We start from the raw sequence: 21278 nt of genomic DNA, 5'->3' as shown, positions 1-21278 counted from the left end.
TAAAGATCTTGTTGATTTACATTACAAACTATCAGAATTTCATCGTAATTTTCAGCCATGTAAATATCAGCAACGGCACCAAATTGCATTGCTTATATTGGGACTCCTCGATTATGAACTCCATAGTCTCCCGTCATACTATATGAGGCATAAAAGATGTATCAAATATGACACTCAACAAACAACATATTGCAACTTGACTTTGATAAAGGTTCAAAAAATGGCACAATTTCAAAAAATTATGTCAGGCTATACAGGGTCAACTAACGGTAACAAAGATTAATAAATATGTAACAAATGTATTGCTCATTGTTAGTTAAAGTGATACTGATTGAGTAAATGACAACATAATTTTCATTTTTGATGAACTATTCTTTTAAAGACTAGCAGTCATTACAGACAAAGGGTCCAAGGGACAAATAGCACATGAGCATGAAGGTGAGATATTAGATATATGTATCAACAATTTAGCTTATTCAGACAGGTCTGAACTAATACAGTATGTATGCACCAGTCCTCTAGCATCATGTTTTGGAGTTTAAAATCATAACCTGTCTGTTATGTTTATCATCACATTTAGCATGTTAATTTAACTGCCATATACACACACAAAAAGAGAATGCAATCCTTGTGTATTCTTAATTTTTAATGTATTATTTCAAATTTCCAACATGATATAGACTTCCTTATTCAGTTAAATATTTATAGTTGAATACAAAAATACTCAGACTTCCTTGCTCCCTGTATCCTTCCCTAGAGTTTGGCAGCGGGACAACAGCAGAACGTTTAGCGCTGGCTGCCACAGGCACTCTGGATGCTGTTGTAAGATAGCGTTTGAAGTGGCGCATGCTGTCGAAGATGCGAGCAGCCTAATCGAGGGTTGTTCTTATGTTAATGGAGGATCTTAACTACTTTACTAATGTACCAAGCATCAATCTTGTTTCACAATAAATTAGTTTAGAATGAGAATGAAATTGATTTGCTCCATTAAGGCTTTGAAATAACCAGTTAAATATGGTTTAGATAGATAGATAGATAGATAGATAGATAGATAGATAGATAGATAGATAGATAGATAGATAGATAGATAGATAGTCTACAAAACATTGCAAATGCCCATTTAGTTGCATTCATTTTTGCAGCTTATTCAAAATCTTTTTGCATCCACTCACAAGAGCACCACAGAGGGCTTTTGTCTGCTGATCAAAGAAAAACAATAAACCCCTCCTCTAAAATAAGCTAAAACATCAGCTTCAAAAATGCATACTAAGTCTTTAATTTGAAGTATGTAAAATATGCAAGATTTATAGCCTGGGCATATAAAAAGACCAAAAGTAATGAGTCCTGGCAGACCTTTGATTTATATGTCAATCTGACCTGACACGCCTGATGCAGAGGTTGCTGAAGAAGGAGATATTTGTGCTTTTCCAGCACATATTACATCCGTCTCTCCATCTCTGGTCCCCTTGTGCCTCCTTTGCTGACACTTCGTTTGTGACCAATAGATAATGGGCAGAATATGAATTCTCTGTGTCAGGAGGCAACAACAGAAAATGGAGAGACATCACCTCTCTTCCCATGGTAGCATCTCTAGACAAATACTCTCTTTAATAGCTCCCCGGTCTCCTAAACCACTCTTTCACTTGCAAGATTATCAAGATAATGGGTTTGGCTTTAATAATTAGCACTTAAGACTAATTGTCTAACTAGCTGAAAAAGCAAATAAACATTGCAGCTTTGGGATAGGCAGCATCTAATGAAATCATTAGATGTGGTGAAATAAAAACATTTGAAAAGAAATACTGCCATCTAGTGCACAAAAGAAGTAGTTAGCTATAAAAATAACCTATCCAATGTCCAAGAATGTTTCTTTTGTAAAGTTCCTATAAGCTAACTTTGAACGATATACTGTAGTGCAAAGAAGCAACCTATTGTTTACACATGAAAACTAATGTTTAATGTCAAATTTGATAAAGGAAAGAACATTATAAATCCACAATGTGCTTGGACTTGATCATATTTAATCACTTCTGCATAATAAACCTAAACCAATTCAAATTAACTGCTTGTTTTTGTCAAAAACATTATGTGACAAACGGGCAGACACCTGGGAGCTTTGTTCACGTCCTACCATTTTAAGCTCCGGATATTCCGCCTCTTTTCTATGACGTAACATGACTCACACAGGCCTCCCCGAATAAGCGCTTCCAGAGAACATGATTGACACGGACATTGGCCAATGAGCGTACGAGCTTTGGCAGCTATGGCGTCTGTGCCCCGTCTGCTGATTTGCAACCCGCCGAAATAGGATCGGTGAAGAAGGGGACCTTCGAGCGGTTCGCCATGGACTGTTCTAGGATCAGTAAGGTTTAAATACGACTCTAACTATAGAGCGGTAAGTAAGAATACTGTCAGTAACTTGTGTCTGATTCAAGGTTAGCGTTCGTAACCAGAACAGTTCGAATAAAACGGTGGTTTGGACGCTTTTTAGCACACGAATACGGTGGAATATCAAGTTTCAAACATGATGGTGGCTTTGGCCTGTTCTACTGTTGATCAAAACAAGTAGATTATCATTCCTCTCAAAGTCAAGACTGAGTTATGCAGGCTTTATGTGTATAAGATTTATCATTATGTGAAATAGACGCAACATTTTAGCACATACTCATACTTTATCAGATGCAAGTGTTGCAGCCCAGTTTTATTTTCTGGGTGGTTTTAATGCTCAAGAGCGTGAAGAAACATACCGTCGCGCGCTGACATGCACGCGCTCCAAAGTTCAGCCGTCTCGCGCAAAGGTGACGCTGTCAAAAAATGTCATGTGGGTTCACTTTCTCACCTGTATATTTGACAAAATATATGATAATGTTGATGTTTTAAAACATCATTGTAACCATAAGGTAATGAGGTTGTTCTGTTTTTTGTTTGTTTTTGTTTTCAAAGCATGGGAAAGCAAAGCAATTTTTGTATCAAATTGTTGTGAACAATATGAAACATCTTGTTCTTGTGGCATTGAATAAAAAAAAAGACCACAAAAAAATATTACAAAATATAGAAATGTCTGAATATACTGCCTAAAAGGCTATGAAATTGGCAAAGTTAAATGAAAATTGACTATTATTTAGTTTACTTTCCTAAAACATGTTCCTAAATTGTTAGCTTTCATAAACTTTAATCAAAAATTAGAAACTTGGCTCCACCTCTGAAAAACCTTCCTGTAAAAATGTAAAAATACATGTTATATTGTTAGTAATATGAAAAGATGATGATTTACTGAACTGAAAAACTTAGGTTTTAAATGATAATTCTCTGAAGTTTAAGAAAAATCATGTTAAAATGTGAGTATCAAACACGATACATCAGGATATCGAGGAACCTTTAGTACATGTCTTAATCATCATTGTATTGCGTTGCGTTGTTTTGTTCCCCACAATAAAAATTACAGTGGTTTGATAAAAATAAAAAAGAACTGAACATTTAAATATCATCTTACTAAGACATTATGGGAAATGAAGAGTGACAACCATTCTAATATACTGCTATAAAGATCTTGTTGATTTACATTACAAGCTATCAGAATTTCATCATACTTTTTAGCCATGTAAATATCAGCAACGGCACCAAATTGCATTGCTTATATTGGGACTCCTCGATTATGAACTCCATATTCTTCCGTCATACTATATGAGGCATAAAAGATCAAAAAGAACAAACAACATATTGCAACTTGACTTTGATTTTGTCTAAAGGTTCAAAAAACAGCACAATTTGCAGCCGTTTCTTGTTCCTAAATTGTTAGCGTTCATAAACTTTCACTAAACTGCACATTTATAATATTTTCTTCTTTGTTAGATACAAAGTTGCATTAAAAAGCTGATGATCATTGTGCTGGTGAGAGGGAAAAGATGGATCCGTCTGCAGGTATGCACATGTCCGCTGTTCCCCAGAACAGCGATGTCGTCCACGTCTCTGTCAGTAACCCCATTATAACCATGTATCAGCCGCAACAACAACCTCCAAACATCGCACAAATCATCACACAGCACGTGGTACCTCAAGAAATCTCCTGTCAGGCTATACCGCACACGGTCCCATCGCACATCCACATGCCAACTCACATCCAGACTCAGTCACACGTCCAGCCTGCTCCACATCTGCAGAACCCACCGCAAGGCCATGTGGAAGTACAGGCTCATATTCCAACTCAAGGCCACGTATCAACACAAGGTCCGTCAGAAGGCCAGAGTGCCGCATCGTCTCAAGATGGTGCGGCAAACTCACTGCAGGTCCCTTTTGCAGAGGTAGCCTCCCTGCTGGACCCTAACATGAAGAGCTCAAAGGCTCGCAAGTACCATATTCATTATGATGAGGTGAAGAGGAGATTGGAACCGCCTGAGAAGATGTCTCTCCGCTCTCTGGCTGCCTACACGAGAGTGAGTCGAGGTCCAGCTAGTAAGAAAACACTCTTAGAGTCCCTAAATGTCTTTGGACTGTCACCAAGCACCAACACAGCAGTGTCCAGTTCCTTTTCCAAGCTAACTGAAGGTAAGTCTGGATCATATACTTAAAAAAAAAAAGAAATTTCTTATTGAGAATTCATGTTGTTCCAACCTGTATGACTTTCTTTCTTCTGTGGAACATAAAAGAAGGTATTTTGATTGTTTTAGTGTTTTTTGCACATACAATGAAATTCATCAGTGTTGTTTCATTGTATGAGCAAAATAAACACTAAACTATCAAAATTCCATCTTTCATGTTCCGCAGATTAAATAGCAGGGTACAACAGGGCTGAATGCACACCTTAAGAAAAAATGTGCTTTTCACTACACCCATAATGTATGATTGCAGAAAAAAAAAAAATGTTTGTATTGACAGTGTTGGGGGTAACGCATTACAAGTAACTTGAGTTATGTAATCAGATTACTTTTTCGAGTAACTAGTAAAGTAATGCATTACTTTTTCAATTTGCAACAAAATATCTAAGTTAGTTTTTTTCCAAATAATGAAACGCAAGTGTATTTTTCTCACTGAAAGCTCTCCTGTCTTCTTGTTGAGAGAAATAAAGTGCAGAGGTGTTGTGTTAAATTACACAAATATACTTTATGTATTTAATCTCACTTTATTAACCAATGTCTTTGCTGCTGACCTTCAATTATCAAATTCGACCATACTAATAAGCAGAAAATACTTTCGATTAGATTTAAAAATAAGAGTGTTGAACGTCCTTCTCCTGTATCCTGTTCTTCTTTAATTCAGAATGGTAGCACAGCTGAAATTTTTGAGCTGCGCCCTCTACTGTATAGGCGTAAATATGCATTTCCTTCAGCCTGAGGCTTATTTAATTTTTGGTGTGAGAGGGCCTTAACATTTGCTAAAAAAATTTTTTGTAGTTATTAAAAAACAAACAAGCAAGCCTTGCCCAGAGAAAAAGTAATGCAAAAGTAATGTAATGCAATATTTTTCATTAAAAGTAACTAAGTATCGCATTAGTTACGTTTTTAGGAGTAATATTGTAATACATTACTTTTAAAAGTAACTTTCCCAGACACTGTGTTTTGAACATTTATGGAGCAACAGATTTAGTGTGAAAATAAATCATAAAAGTGGTTTATTTTGTTTAAAAATCTAATAAATGTATGAGGTTACCCCACACACAGGGTAAAATACTTTACATATACAAACACTTTAGCTAAAATAGTATGTTTTTAACCATGTCTAAGTTAATACTTCAAAACCATTCATTTTTGCTGTTTGTTCTATTTTCTGTTTATTTTTTGATAAAATAATACATTTTTGTTCAGTAAATGTACTGTCATTAAAATATGTTAATATATAAAAATATATTTTAAAAATACAGAAATAAAATTATTTTAAAAAGTAAAGATTCTGAAAGCATTGAAAGAGATCCCATAATAATTTAATATAGATTTACAGTTGTAACAATAAATGATATTCTATTATATGATATGATTAATATCATATTTTTAAATATGATGGTTTCATTATATCTCCAAGGTGGACACCTAACTTAAAAAAATGGTCCTTTTTACCCGAAACACCATACTTTTACATATTCTTCTGTTTTTGAAAAACTGTTGATTTAATTACTTTGAACAAAACTGAAAATCGTTAACAAGACCTTTTGTCTCAAAATATATTCAATAATTGTAGCGATTCTAATTTGCTACTTAAATCTACAACATTTAAAAAACATCAAATTAGCACAGAATCAAATTTGTGCTGCTGCCCACGTTTGCGCTGAGGATCAGCCACATTTCCACGTTTCAAAGTTTTTGTGCCATCTAGTGGTTAGAGGAAAATAAAATCAAAGGCGCCTTTTATCCCTGTGCGCATTTAGCCCAATTTACCCTAGATCAGACAAGTTTGGAACAATATGAGGGTGAGTAAATGACTGAATTTGCATTCCTTTTAACCACAACATGAAATCAATATAGACACTAAATTGAAGCAAAATAATTCTACATAACTACATGGATTTTCATTATTTTCAGGTGACACAGCGGCCCTTTGCAAAGACATGAAGGATTTTGCGCTGCAGTATGTCGATTATGAGAATATGGCTAAACAGTTGCTACCTGAAACAAACCAGGTGCAGCATTGGTCAAAAATCATTGAAACAAGGTAAAGTACTAGTATTCCCGTAGAAAGAACGATAAATGGTTCTGCTTTGATTCTGAAAGTAATTTTGGTTGTTTTTTACTGTCAAACAGGAACTATCTAGAGGAGATGCGGAAGATTTTTAACGACCCTGTGAATACCCGCCTGTTCTCCAATGTTACGCATGGTCTTGGTAACGGCATGATGGACGTGGCTCTCGATATCATAGATACCGTCATCGACCGACAAATCCGAATCCTCTCGGGGAATACGGACCCCAAACCCGAACCTCCGGTGAGAAGGATTCGGAAACGCAACCGCAAGCCCAAAGCCGCAACAGAAGACGGCAAACCTAAAGAAAAGGGCAAAAGGGGACGGAAGAAAGGAAAACAGATGCGGCTGGATTCTGTTGTTCCTGAGGTTCAACAGTCCACAGAGATGGAGAGCAGCGTGTTAACGCTAGTTTCTGTAGGATACGAAACCATATCCAGTGGACTCAACCCCACCAATGCAGGTCTTGCGTAACGTCACGTGCCTGAGAGGCACACAGAGACACTGTGAATTCTGAGTGCAAAAATTTTTCATAGAAAATGTTAGTTTTATAAACATTAGACTTCCCTTTTCTGAAGACTGATTGTTTTCCTTTTTTCTCACTATAGTCAATCAAGAACATATTATATGGGTCTGAGAGGATGTTCGGCAGAGATGTTTTGATTTAAACCTTAATCACATGTCTCTCTCGACCTTTTGTTTTGTTGTTTGTGGTAAAAAAAACAAATGTACACAGACAATGTATGCTATTAAAGTAGCATGCAAGCAAATTTTTTTCGAGCACTATGTTGTATTCTCATGAAATTGATCACAATATTCAGTTATTCTCATTTTAGAATTTTATCTCTGAAATGTTCTTTAATTCTGTTGTACTTAATCTTACAATCTCTGAGCAATTTAGTTTGACTAAGAACATATCTTCTCTTGGACATTGTTTGATTTTTCAGACTATTTATTTCCTTCTGTTTGTGTCTGATGTAGTGTATGTGAACGACTATAGCTTGTACTCTGTAAGTTTTGCAGATTGCTCATCATATGCTTGTATTAAAAGCATTACCTTTTTTAAGCAATTTGTATATTTATTACTTTTTTATTGCTTCGCAGAGCAAAGAAGGATCCATTCTAATACAGATGGCTAAAAATGTATCAAATAAACTAATTGCAATTTCTATTGCTCATAATTAGGGTTAGGGATTTGAACAAACCCTTAACCCTAAGTATTAAAATTTGGAGCGTTACTTATCCTGAACCCTTTGTGCTATGGACTGGAATCATACCTGACCATATGCACGGTTACTTCCTGGTTTTCGCTAAGCCAGCTTGGGCATTTCCGGTGAACTGTTGTCATTCTGTACTCGCTGCACATCGACACAAAACCATCAATGGTTGACTTTTTAATGCTGATTATTATTTTAATGCAGTTATCACACTTGCCTAATTTACAAAGAAAAAAAATCCACGAAAGACGAAGCTAATGGGAATGTTTGAATAAGAAACGCAGTGTCTGTAAGACGTGCACACATTTTTCCAGCACTCAAATGTTATTTTTAATGTGATGACCAAAAATATTATTGTTTCATCCTTCTGAGATTGTACCCTTTTGTAAAACTGAATGTTTCAAGATGTGGGAAATCCAACATTTGATAGAAAACACTTATTTAAAAATAAAAAAAGACATATTTACCACTATAACCACAAGATGGTGGCAGAGAGTACCACTTGCATATATTAGGCATTTCCTGTAATAGTTTTTCACTCAGCTTCGCTTTTGAATAAATATTAAACATTATAGAATCACTAGGTTTAAAATACATTTTGTAGGTGAAGTATGAACTACTCACAAAATCTCATGAAAAACAATAACTTTTCTTGTGAATGAATTACACAGAAAGCAAGCACCTTGCTCTCCCTTTATAATTAGGAACAGAAGCTGTCAGTCAGTGCAGCGTAAGCTCAATGATGTGAAAACTCACATTTTATTTAATGAATCTAACTAAAGTGCGCAATAAATCTTTAATTTACAGAGTGTTGACGCTTTTTTGTCACACGAAAGTGTCTTACGACTTTCATTAAAGGTGCCCTAAATTCAAAATTTGAATTTACCTCGGCATAGTTGAATAACAAGAGTTCAGTACATGGAAAAGACATACACTGAGTTTCAAACTCCATTGCTTTCTCTTTCTTATGTAAATCTCATTTGTTTAAAAGACTTCCGGAAAACACGCGGATCTCAACATAACACCGACTGTTACGTAACAGTCGGGGTGTACGCCCCCAATATTTGCATATGCCAGCCCATGTTCCCAACATTATGAAAGGCATTAGACAAGGGCAGCCAGTAATGTCTGGATCTGCACAGGTGAATCAACAGACTAGGTAAGCAAGAACAACAGCGAAAATGGCAGATGGAGCAATAATAACTGACATGATCCATGATAGCATGATATTTTTAGTGATATTTGTAAATTGTCTATCTAAATGTTTCATTAGCATGTTGCTAATGTACTGTTAAATGAGGTTAAAGTTACCATCGTTTCTTACTGAATTCACGGAGACAAGAGCCGTCGCTATTTTCATTTTTAAACACTTGCAGTCTGTATAATTCATAAACACAACTTCATTCTTTATAAATCTCTCCAACAGTGTAGCATTAGCCGTTAGCCACGGAGCACAGCCTCAAACTCATAGAGAATCAAATATAAACATCAAAATAAATACTTTACTCACATAATTCGAAGCATGCATGATGAACATCTTGTAAAGATCCATTTGAGGGTTATATTAGCTGTGTGAACTTTGTAAATGTGCTGTAATATAATCGAGAGCTCGTGTGGCAGGGAGCAGGCGAATTAAAGGGGCGGCGCGCTGAAAAAATCAGTGCATAGTTAATGATGCCCCAAATAATCTATGGGGTATTTTGAGCTGAAACTTCACAGACACATTCAGGGGACATCTTAGACTTATATTACATCTTGTGAAAAAGCATTCTTGGGCACCTTTAAACATGGAAGAAAAGACACAATCCAGATGCAGCAACGTAGCATGTTATCATTTATCTGTTTATACATCCTCTCAACTATTAATAATAGCTAATTGTATTGCTTTCAATTATGTTCAGTTCAACTGCTTTGTTATCATTTGTATTTTCACAAAAGATTTCCCCCACAAAGCAGCTTTTCTGAATCCCTGGCAAGCTTGCAGAGAAAATCCTCACTGTGGAGTCAGTTTTGTAGCTGAGCCAATGACATTGTTTGTCTGTTTGTTGTTCCACTCTCTCTTCTGACCTCTAGAAGACATTTGATGTGGGCGTGCTGCAGTCCACAGTGTCACCTACAGGTGGCCTGTCCACTGTGAGGCTTTCATTAGACTGAGGATTTGGAGTGCATTAGTGAAGGTCTGAATCAGAGCAGGCAGTGGAGAGAAAGGGATTGAGAGGAAGAAAATAAACTAGTGAGGGAGGGAGGGAGGGAGGGAAGGAAGGAGGAGTTTGTGTCACAAACATACATGTATATACAGACCGGACAAGAGTGGAAAGAAACAAAGCAGGAGGGGGACACAAAAAAGGATAAAATTCCAAGACTCCAAGAGATGGAGTTGTGTGAGATTTTAGAACAGAAATGCAGTCTAGACTGTCGTGGTAATCTGGGACACGAGCAGCGCTGAGAACTAAACAGGTCATCACAACCTCACATAGACATATGGACAAGATGGGAGCAAGCCGTCCACTGCCCAGTGCGCCCAAGGGTGAGTAACAGCAGACACAATAGAAAGACTGCCTGAAGGATGTACATTTTGATAGACATTTTCTTTTCTCTCAGATTCATTAAGTGCTGCAATAGAGGCCATCAGTGTGAGCACAGAACTTGTCGAGGAGGAACTAAAACCTTATTTGGACACAGTGCTGAATGTTGCCATTGAAAGAAGTGAGTATTTCAGATTTTGATATATATTTGGTGTCAAATGTTTGGTACATGAGGAGTTGGATCAAGAATGTACCTGTAGTTGTATTGGTGCACTTGAGTTATGTTTAACTAAATGTCTAAATAAACTTGAGAAAGAATTGAGTCCCTGCGGACAAGTATAGTACCAGTTGAGGACTTGTTTACCAAAAACCAGCATTATACAGGATGTTCTAATATTTTGTGACATATATTTATACATTATGCCTTTATAAAGCAGTTCATTTAAAAAAGAACAAAAAAGTAAAATGAAACTGTTGTCAGTTAGTTTGAGCTTGTTTGAACTAGTTAGATGCAGAATGTGCCAGCACTTTGTATGAGGTCTGAAAGCTGCTTAGTGAGTATTGCAATAACACTTTGGCTTTAGACATGATTGAAACTACTACCAAGTTATTATGCGTCTTTTTTTGGAATTCTCTATTCTGATTGGTCAATCGCAACACTCTATGGTCGAAAATATTGCATAAGGACCTCCAAACTGTATAATTGACATTGTCCTAAGCAAATTGTTTCTTTTATAGCTATGCTAGGTTCATGTTTTTTGTACTGCGTTCTCTTTCTTCTCACATATTCAAATAATTTAAACTTAAATCAATGTTTGATGTGTAAAATGCAGGATATGATTATGTACTGAAATGATACAAGATCCTGTCAGGTTTATTTTAAGATTAATGACCAGCTGACTGTGCATTATCCCTTGCACATCACAAATCATTTGGGCATAGGTGACAAACCATGCTTAATATGCCAACAAGAGTGGCTATGAGAAGCATACGCAACTCCTGTGGATTTGAAAACAGAGACACTCTAATCCGTATTTATCTCTGTTAGAGCCATTGAGTGACAGGAATGATTAACTAGACTGCTTTTGTACACAAGCATCCAGATGACCAGCTGTGAGTGACCTCTGTAGTTTGTGGAAACACAATTTGTTAATTTGTGTGTTTGTGCATATGTTCACTCGGGACAACTGGCTAATGGTCTAGCTTGTTGGAAACAGCTGATCTAATTTGTTGGTCTTTCAGAAGGATTGTAATACCATACAAATGTTCGTAACAAGACAATTTTTAAAAAACAGTTTTGGTTACACTTTATTTTAAGGTGTCCTTGTAACAATGTAATTATACATTTAAGTACTGAGCAACATTATTAAACAACATGTACTATAGGTTTATGGTTAAGATTAGAGTTTGGTTTAGGGTTAGTTGCATTTAATTATGCTTAATTTACTGTTGTTAATTTAGTAAGCATATGTAATGTGTAACAAGGGCACTGTAAAATAAAGTGTTACTGAAATTAAATTAATTACACTTTAAAAAAAAAAAAAAAAAAAACAGTGAAAACATAATTTTACAAAATGTTGTTCAAATAAATACTCTTCTTTTGAACTTTCTATTTCTCAAAAAAAAAAAATCCTGAAAAAAATGTCAAGTTTTCAACAAAAATATTAAGCAGCACAACTGTTTTTAGCATTGATGATAATAAGAATGGTTATTTACGGAAGAGGATTAGGGCCAAGCAATAATAAAAAAATAAAACCATCTCGAGATTAAAGTTGTTAAATTTCGAGAAAAAAGTCGAAATAAAATGTTGAGAATAAACTAATTAAATTACGAGAAAAAAAAACTTAAAATTACGAGAACAAATTTGTTAAATTATGAGAAAAATTTCGTAAAATTTCGAGAAAAAAGTCGAGATAAAATGTTGAGAATAAAGTCATTAAATTATGAGAGTAAAGTCATTAAATTACGAGAAAAAAAGTCATTAAATTATGAGAACAAATTCGTAATTTAATGACTTTATTCTCAACATTTTATCTCGACTTTTTTCTCGTAATTTAACGAGTTTATTCTCAACATTTTATCTTGACTTTTTTCTCGAAATTTAAAGAGTTTTTTCTCGTAATTTAACGAGTTTATTCTCAACATTTTATCTTGACTTTTTTCTCGAAATTTAAAGAGTTTTTTCTCGTAATTTAACGAGTTTATTCTCAACATTTTATCTCGACTTTTTTCTCGAAATTTAACAACTTTAATCTCGAGATGGTTTTATTTTTTTATTATTGCTTGGCCCTAATCCTCTTCCGTAATAAATTGCATTTTAAAATATATGAAAATAAAAAAAAAACTATTTTAAATTGTAATAATATTTCAAAATATTTTTTTGGATCAAATAAATGCAGCTTTGATGAGCATTTAATTATATTAAATTAGAAAACAATTGTTAATTGTAATAATATTTCACAATATTACTGTTAAACTGTATGCAGCCATTTTGGATGAGAGATTTCTTTTAAAACAATAATGCATTGGTCCCACTTTATATTAAGTAGCCTTAACTACTATGTACTTAGATTTAAATTAATCATTTGATACAATGCACTTATTGTGTACATACATGTTTTTACATTGTACTTATATTTTAAAAACACCTGCATGTAATTACATCTGTAATTAATTTCTGTAATTACTTTTATAATTACACTGATGACCCATCCCTTCCACCTTACCCCTACCCATACCACCAAAGCTTTCCCTAACCTTACCTGTATCCCACCTCAATAGCAGCAAAAGTGTTTTGCAATTCAATATGAACCCAATAAGTACATTGTACTTATTTTTTGATGTAAGTACATAGTAGTTAAGTCCACTTAATATAAAGTGGGACCAATGCATTTTACTGACCCCAAACTTTTGAGCAGTAGTGTATCTTGATTGTTTAGAAGGAACATGTGTTTTCCCTGCCCTAGAGAAAGGCATATCCGAGCAGGTGGTGGAAAGTGGGATTCTCCCTGTTATGGCTCAGATTTTAAGGAGGAAAAGCACGCTCACTACTCACACAGCCAGACTAGTGGCTGAACTGGCCAGAGATGGTGAGAACAATTTTTTTTTATGTACCATAATGTATGTGTTTGGTGTTGTAGCCTTGTTAGCTGGTATTGTAACCGAAAGGTTAAACTCAATAGGTGATCCATGAACGAGACCTTGGCTACACCTTAACCTCAGGTTGCTGGTGGGATTGTCCCTGTAATAAGTCTTTAAACTTTAAAATGCTGTGGATAAACTGCAAATCTTGAAAATAATGGCAGCTTTTTTCATAAACCAAGTGCCTTGACATCTAACTGAATACATACTGTACAGTCGATGAGCATTAACTCTATTGATTATTCTAAAATTTCTTTTTTAGCTCCTGTGAGAGAGCAATGCTTTGAGACAGGCATTGTGTCTGCCCTTATGACCTTACTGCTAAGCCAAGACCAGGACCTTCTCCTTCACGTTAGCCAAGCCATCGCCAGGATCTCCTATGACAGCAGTGAGTGGACCTGAACTTTTTGCGATAACATACTGTAGGTATTGACCCCCCCCCCAGGACCTGAATCTGAGATGATGTGGCTCAGAAGAGCAGTTTCAGAAAATAGTTAACATTTTCAAATAGTTTCACTTTTGAAAGTGTTTAAAATGCATGTTTTTCATTGGTAGTGGTGGTGTATTATTTTTAATAATGATTATGCTGGAGCATATGGTGTTCACATAAGAGATAGAGAAGTGGAGCTTTCAATGATAATATTTAATGTCACAAACTGTAAAATACTTACTGGCAGGATTCAGAGTAAAATAACCTCAGTTTTTAGCTGTTTTCAGAGAATGTGAAGAGATATCACGTCTGATTTTTAAAGGGATACTGAAATTAAAGCCTTGTTTCTACCTGGTATTAAGATGCGTTTTGGTTGATCGGATCACAAGTAGACGAGGGAGACACATTCCCATTTACACCTGATGTTTTAATCAGTCTCTTTTGTCCATTTTTTACCACTTCTGTCCTGATTTCTGTGAGGGGAGGGTCTATGGGCAGGTAAATGTATGGGCTTTTTCAGATCTTTCGATCTCACACAATTTACATATGAATGCGACCAGAAATGATGGAAAAACATACGGTGAGCAGCAGCTTTCATTTCTGCTCTGAATATGCAATACCATGTCGAACTCTGTGAGTGCGTGTTAGAAATCAGGAATGGTGAGAGAACATTGTGCTTAGTACAAACCCGATTCCAAAAAAGTTTGGACACTGTACAAATTGTGAATAAAAACACAATGCAATGATGTGGAAGTTTCACATTTCAATATTTTATTCAGAATACAACATAGATGACATATCAAATGTTTAAACTGAGAAAAGGCATCATTTTAAGGGAAAAATAAGTTGATTTTAAATTTCATGGCATCAACACATCTCAAAAAAGTTTGGACAAGGCCAAGTTTTTCCACTGTGTGTCATCCCCTCTTCTTTTTATAACAGTCTGCAAACGTCTGGGTACTGAGGAGACAAGTTGCTCAAGTTTAGGAATAGGAATGTTGTCTCATTCTTGTCTAATACAGGCTTCTAGTTGGTCAACTGTCTTAGGTCTTCTTTGTCGCATCTTCCTCTTTATGATGGGCCAAATGTTTTCTATGGGTGAAAGATCTGGACTGCAGGCTGGCCATTTCAGTACCCAAATCCTTCTTCTACGCAGCCATGATGTTGTAATTGATGCGGTATGTGGTCTGGCACTGTCATGTTGGAAAATGCAAGGTCTTCCCTGAAAGAGACGACGTCTGGATGGGAGCATATGTTGTTCTAGAACTTGGATATACCTTTCAGCATTGATGGTGCCTTTCCAGATGTGTTAGCTGCCCATGCCACACGCACTCATGCAACCCCATACCATCAGAGATGCAGGCTTCTGAACTGAGCGCTGATCAACGAACTTGGGTTGTCCTTGTCCTCTTTAGTCTGGATGACATGGCGTCTCAGTTTTCCAAAAAGAACTTCAAATTTTGATTCGTCTGACCACAGAACAGTTTTCCATTTTGCCACAGTCCATTTTAAATGAGCCTTGTCCCAGAGAAAACGCCTGCGCTTCTGGATCATGTTTAGATATGGCTTCTTTTTTGACCTATAGAGTTTTAGCCGGCAACGGCGAATGGCACAGTGGATTGTGTTCACCGACAATGTTTTCTGGAAGTATTCCTGAGCCCATGTTGTGATTTCCATTACAGTAGCATTCCTGTTTGTGATTCAGTGCCGTCTAAGGGCCCGAAGATCACGGGCATCCAGTATGGTTTGACCCTTACGCACAGAGATTGTTCCAGATTCTCTGAATCTTTGGATGATATTATGCACTGTAGATGATGATAACTTCAAACTCTTTGCAATTTTTCTCTGAGAAACTCCTTTCTGATATTGCTCCACTATTTTTTGCCGCAGCATTGGGGGAATTGGTGATCCTCTGCCCATCTTGACTTCTGAGAGACACTGCCACTCTGAGAGGCTCTTTTTATACTCATGTTGCCAAATGACCTAATAAGTTGCAAATTGGTCCTCCAGCTTTTCCTTATATGTACATTTAACTTTTCCGGCCTCTTATTGCTACCTGTCCCAACTACCTGTCATGAAATCCAAAATGAGCCAATATTTGGCATGACATTTCAAAATGTCTTACTTTCAACATTTGATATGTTATCTACATTCTACTGTGAATAAAATATAAGTTTCTGAGATCTGTAAATTATTGCATTCCTTTATTATTCACAATTTGTACAGTGTCCCAACTTTTTTGGAATCGGGTTTGTACATTTTTTGTCTTCAACCCAAACTTGGGTCTCCAGCCAGCAAAGTTTAAATTCTGTCTGGCTAGCACACTTCCCATAATGTTTACGCATTAGATCCATAGGCGGTCTTTTGGGGCTGTGCGAACACATTCGACCACATGAGAGTCTACACTACAAAAGCAATTCGGTTGAATGCGTTTTCTACTACCTCTGAAAGTGGTTAAAAGTGGACAACCTCAAAACGTTTTAGACCCCATTTACACCAATCAACCAAAACACATCTTAAAACCAGGTGTAAATATTCTTTTGTCATTGACTTTCTTTCTTCTATGAAGCACAAAAGAAGATATTTTGAGAAATGTCTCAGTATTTTGTATTTTTTTGTCCATCCAGTGGAAGTCAAAGGGGTTCCCAATGTGTGTTTGGTTCCCGATGTTCTTCAAATACATTCTTTTGTGTTCTGCAGAAGAATAAAATGCATACAGGTTTGGAACCATATGAGGGATGATGATAGAGTTTAAATTTTTTTGATGGAGTATCCCTCATTGCAGATTTTTAGGGGGGCTGAGATAAAAATAGGGAGCTGAGGCACCCCTAAGTAGAGCCTAGCACCATATATCTTGATGCTGACATTGGAGTTTTTGATGTCAAGTCAAGTCAAGTCAAATTTATTTATATAGCGCTTTTACAATTGGTAATTGTTTCAAAGCAGCTTTACATATTAGAAGCACAGAAAAAAGGGAAGTGGTTAAAAATAAGCTGTACAAACAAGCGTGGTAATATGTAACATATACAAGATGGTGCTACATTAAGCCAATGTCGGCTGACTCCCAGGGTGGAAAAAACCCCCTAGGAGAAAAACCCAGCGTGTTAACACTGGGAAAAAAGTCCTAGGAGGGAAAAAACCCCTTGGAAGATATATATAATATATGTAAATGGATATGGAGATCAAAATCTGAATTATAAATTTTTATTCTAGAGATTAAAAATAGATTATATATAAATATATGTAAGCGGATACGGGATTAAAAATCTGAATTATAGATGCAGCCAGAACTGGATCTGTAGGCCCATTGTCTCCTGGGCTACGTTGTAGTCAGGTCCAGACACAGGTTCTCCATCTGATCTGGATACGGCCTGGATCCAGCACCCGGCAAACCTCAGGATAAGCAGAGAGACAGATATTAGCGTAGATGCCATTCTTATTCTGATGTACAGGTATATCTAGTGTTATAGGAAATGTTCTCGGTTCCGGCCGACCTAATTATTGCAGCGTAACAATCCTTTAACGGATTTGAAAAATGTTAATGTATTGATAATGTGTTATGTGTATGCAAGAGCAAAGAGATGTGTTTTTAGTCTAGATTTAAACTGACAGAGTGTGTCTGCTTCCCGAACAATGCTAGGAAGATTGTTCCAGAGTTTAGGTGCTAAATAGGAAAAGGATCTGCCGCCTTCAGTTGATTTGGATATTCTGGGTATTATCAACTGGCCTGAATTCTGAGATCGCAATAAACGTGAAGGACTATAATGCATTAAGAGCTCACTTAGGTACTGGGGAGCTAAACCATTTAGAGCTTTATAAGTAAGTAGCAAGATTTTAAAATCTATACAATGTTTAATAGGGAGCCAATGTAATGTTGACAGAACTGGACTAATATGGTCATACTTTCTGGTTCTAGTAAGAACTCTAGCTGCCGCATTTTGGACCAACTGTAGTCTGTTTAAAAGCCGAGCAGAACAACCACCCAGTAGAGCGTTACAATAATCTAGTCTTGAGGTCATGAATGCATGAACCAACTGTTCCGCATTTGTCATTGAGAGCATATGTCGTAATTTAGATATATTTTTTAGATGGAAGAAGGCGGTTTTACAGATACTAGAAACATGACTTTCAAATGAAAGATTGGTATCGAAGAGCACACCCAGGTTCCTAACTGAGGACGAAGGTTTAATGGAGCACCCGTCAAGTGTTAGAGAGTATTCAAGGTTTTTTCGTGAGGAAGTTTTTGGTCCAAAGATTAGGATATCAGTTTTTTCTGAATTTAATAATAAGAAATTTCTTGTCATCCAGTTTTTAATGTCAGCTATGCATTCTGTTAGTTTTGTGAATTTGTAGGTTTCGTCAGGGCGCGAGGAAATATAGAGCTGAGTATCGTCAGCGTAGCAGTGAAAACTAACACCATGCTTCCTAATTATCTCTCCTAAGGGCAGCATGTACAGAGTGAAAAGCAACGGTCCTAGTACTGAGCCTTGTGGTACTCCATATTGAACTTGTGATCGATACGACATCTCTTCATTAACTACTACAGACTGATAACGGTCAGATAAGTACGATTTGAACCATGCCAAAGCAATTCCACTAATGCCAATATAGTTTTCAAGTCTTTTTAAAAGAATGTTGTGATCGATAGTGTCAAAAGCAGCACTGAGATCTAATAACACTAATAGAGAAATACAGCCACGATCGGATGATAAGAGTAGATCGTTTGTAACTCTAACGAGAGCAGTCTCAGTACTATGGTATGGTCTAAATCCTGACTGGAAATCCTCACAGATTCCATTTCTTTCTAAAAAGGAGCACAGTTGTGTTGAAACTGCCTTTTCTTGTATCTTTGACAGAAAAGGTAGATTCGAGATTGGCCTGTAATTTACTAAATCTCTCGGATCTAGTTGAGGTTTTTTAATAAGAGGTTTAATAATAGCCTGCTTAAAGGTTTTTGGCACGTATCCTAGTGTTAAGGATGAATTAATTATATCAAGAAGTGGACCTACGACCTCTGGAAGCATTTCTTTCAGTAGTTTAGTCGGCATTGGGTCTAACATACATGTCGTGGATTTTGATGATTTGATAAGTTTAGATAATTCTTCCTCTCCTATAGCGGCGAATGATTCTAGTTTTACCTCAGGGACACTACAGTGCACTGTCTGAAGCGAAACTGTGGACGGTTGCATGTTTTTAATTTTCTCTCTAATATTATTAATCTTGCAAGTAAAGAAGTTCATAAAGTCATTACTGACTTTTGATGTAAGTGTGATTACTTTCTTGCAGACTTGCAGCAAGAGCGATTCCTGAGGCTCGGAGCTGTCCCACGGCTGGTGTCGGTTCTTCTCCAGCACAGTAAAAATGAGGCACTGCTGAGCTCTTGCCTTCTGGCCCTTTGTAACCTGGCTGACATGGGCGAGGAGGACGGCTCCCTGCTTTCCTGGGAGGAAGGGGCATATTTCGGCGAAGGTGAACGTGTGTTCCGTGGAACCTCACGTTACTGTTTCGGCTTCTCTACGGCTGTGACGTTGGTCAGGCTGAAACAGTGGACTAATGGCCAGTACTCTGTGGCAGTAGAAGTGCTTCAAAGGTGCTCCACGATGCTGTGGGGCGCAAAAAACGGCCACCAGACTGGACACCACTTACCGAACTTTGCCCACCTAGGCAGCTGCCCCAAATTGTATAAAGTTATCAAATGTTCAGTGAAGAACATACCGAGAAACAGGAATCTGAGGGCAGCAGTGCTTCATACCCTCTTGTGAGGCTTCATCATAGTGCTTTTGGACTTCTTAATGAACGTCTGAGGTGGCCTAAACAAGTGATCTGGTGTAAACCACATCCTGACATTTAAGGAGCTCATTTCAGCCATTTGTATTAAAGAATAGATCTGAAAGCAACAAAATAGAATATTACAACTCTTGGTTTCCTATTGCTAAGGGCACCAATCGAGAGCCAGAATCACACGCCAGGTCACAAGATTTGTTGTGTCGAGGCAGTTTAATTCTTAGATGCTGGCTGTATAGAACATGAGAACAGGTTGATGCCGAGCTGCAATCTGCTAGCCTTTCTGAACTATGTGATTAGTCCATAAGAGGCCTTACAGTAGATTATCCAGACCCAGTGTTCAGGGTCAGAGCAGCTACACCCACCCAGGTCACAATATGCAACCATGTTGCAAAATGCACCAAGGGAAATAGATTTACAGATGAAAATTGTGACTTATGTTTACAGTCTTCGGGTCCAGGTGAAAGCAGACTTACCAAATTTGATCAGTGTTACACATAATTGGGTTTTAAATTTCATTCAGATTTGAGAACAATAATAACCATGTAAAAAAAAACTACGCTAAAATGGCTTATACCCATATTACATGCTTGTAGGCCCAGCGGGGGTGGGGGGTTTCACACTGGGGTTCCCACAAACATGGAAAATGTTGAAATATTAAGGGATTTTGCTTTTGTGTAGAGTAAAACTTGCTCAAGCTACACTACTGTCAAAAGTACGGAAGAGGATTAGGGCCAAGCAATAATAAAAAAATAAAACCATCTCGAGATTAAAGTTGTTAAATTTCGAGAAAAAACTCGTTAAATTTCGAGAAAAAAGTCGAAATAAAATGTTACGAATAAACTCATTAAATTACGAGAAAAAACTCGTTAAATTTCAAGAAAAGTCGAGATAAAATGTTGAGAATAAAGTCATTAAATTATGAGAAAAAAGTCGTTAAATTATGAGAACAAATTCGTAATTTAACAAATTTGTTCCTGTAATTTAACGACTTTTTTCTCATAATTTAATGAGTTTATTCTCAATATTTTATCTCAACTTTTTTCTCGAAATTTAACGACATTTTTCTCATAATTTAATGAATTTGTTCTTGTAATTTAATGACTTTTTTCTCGTAATTTAATAACTTTATTCTCAACATTTTATCTCGACTTTTTTCTTGAAATTTAACGAGATTTTTCTCGTAATTTAACGAGTTTATTCTCAACATTTTATCTCGACTTTTTTCTTGAAATTTAACGAGTTTTTTCTCATAATTTAATGAGTTTATTCTCAACATTTTATTTTGAATTTTTTCTCGAAATTTAACAAGTTTTTTCTCGAAATTTAACAACTTTAATCTCGAGATGGTTTTATTTTTTTATTATTGCTTGGCCCTAATCCTCTTCCGAACTAAAGTTTGGGGTTGGTATGATTTTTAAATGTTTTTCAAAGAAGTCTCATATGCTCATCAAGTCTGCATATATTTAATCAATAGTACAGTAAATATTATGAAATATTTACATTAAAAAA

At 36.3% G+C, this 21278-nt stretch overlaps 3 protein-coding genes across 4 annotated transcripts in view; 2 read left to right on the top strand and 1 right to left on the bottom strand.

The window, feature by feature from the left end:
• The window catches only part of si:ch73-127m5.1 (neurotrypsin), a 51360-nt gene extending 48514 nt beyond the window's left edge, over nucleotides 1-2846 (bottom strand). The window contains exon 1 of one of the 2 annotated variants that reach the window (XM_048170408.1): nucleotides 2748-2846. The gene's annotated coding sequence lies outside the window, so the exon portion shown is untranslated. Of the gene's footprint in view, nucleotides 1-1377; nucleotides 1649-2747 lie in introns of those variants that run through there. The other variant, XM_048170406.1, reaches the window with a different exon arrangement.
• si:ch73-127m5.2 (uncharacterized protein LOC561202 homolog) lies at nucleotides 2240-7739 on the top strand. Its single transcript, XM_048170446.1, has 4 exons — nucleotides 2240-2395; nucleotides 3853-4545; nucleotides 6513-6642; nucleotides 6732-7739. Exons 2-4 carry the CDS (start codon nucleotides 3906-3908, stop codon nucleotides 7141-7143), a joined length of 1182 nt encoding a protein of 393 aa, XP_048026403.1. The 5' UTR covers nucleotides 2240-2395; nucleotides 3853-3905; the 3' UTR covers nucleotides 7144-7739.
• A 2403-nt stretch (nucleotides 7740-10142) lies between these two features.
• Nucleotides 10143-20529, top strand: si:dkey-21e13.3 (uncharacterized protein LOC100150043 homolog). Its single transcript, XM_048171407.1, has 5 exons — nucleotides 10143-10413; nucleotides 10488-10592; nucleotides 13378-13500; nucleotides 13815-13940; nucleotides 19269-20529. Exons 1-5 carry the CDS (start codon nucleotides 10368-10370, stop codon nucleotides 19742-19744), a joined length of 876 nt encoding a protein of 291 aa, XP_048027364.1. The 5' UTR covers nucleotides 10143-10367; the 3' UTR covers nucleotides 19745-20529.
• The last annotated feature ends 749 nt before the right edge of the window (nucleotides 20530-21278 follow it).

The sequence above is a fragment of the Megalobrama amblycephala genome, linkage group LG20, assembly GCF_018812025.1.
Source record: "Megalobrama amblycephala isolate DHTTF-2021 linkage group LG20, ASM1881202v1, whole genome shotgun sequence".
NCBI classification, from domain to species: Eukaryota; Metazoa; Chordata; class Actinopteri; order Cypriniformes; family Xenocyprididae; genus Megalobrama; species Megalobrama amblycephala.
The sequence above is the reverse complement of the archived record's forward strand: the minus strand, read 5'-3'. Positions and strand labels throughout refer to the sequence as shown.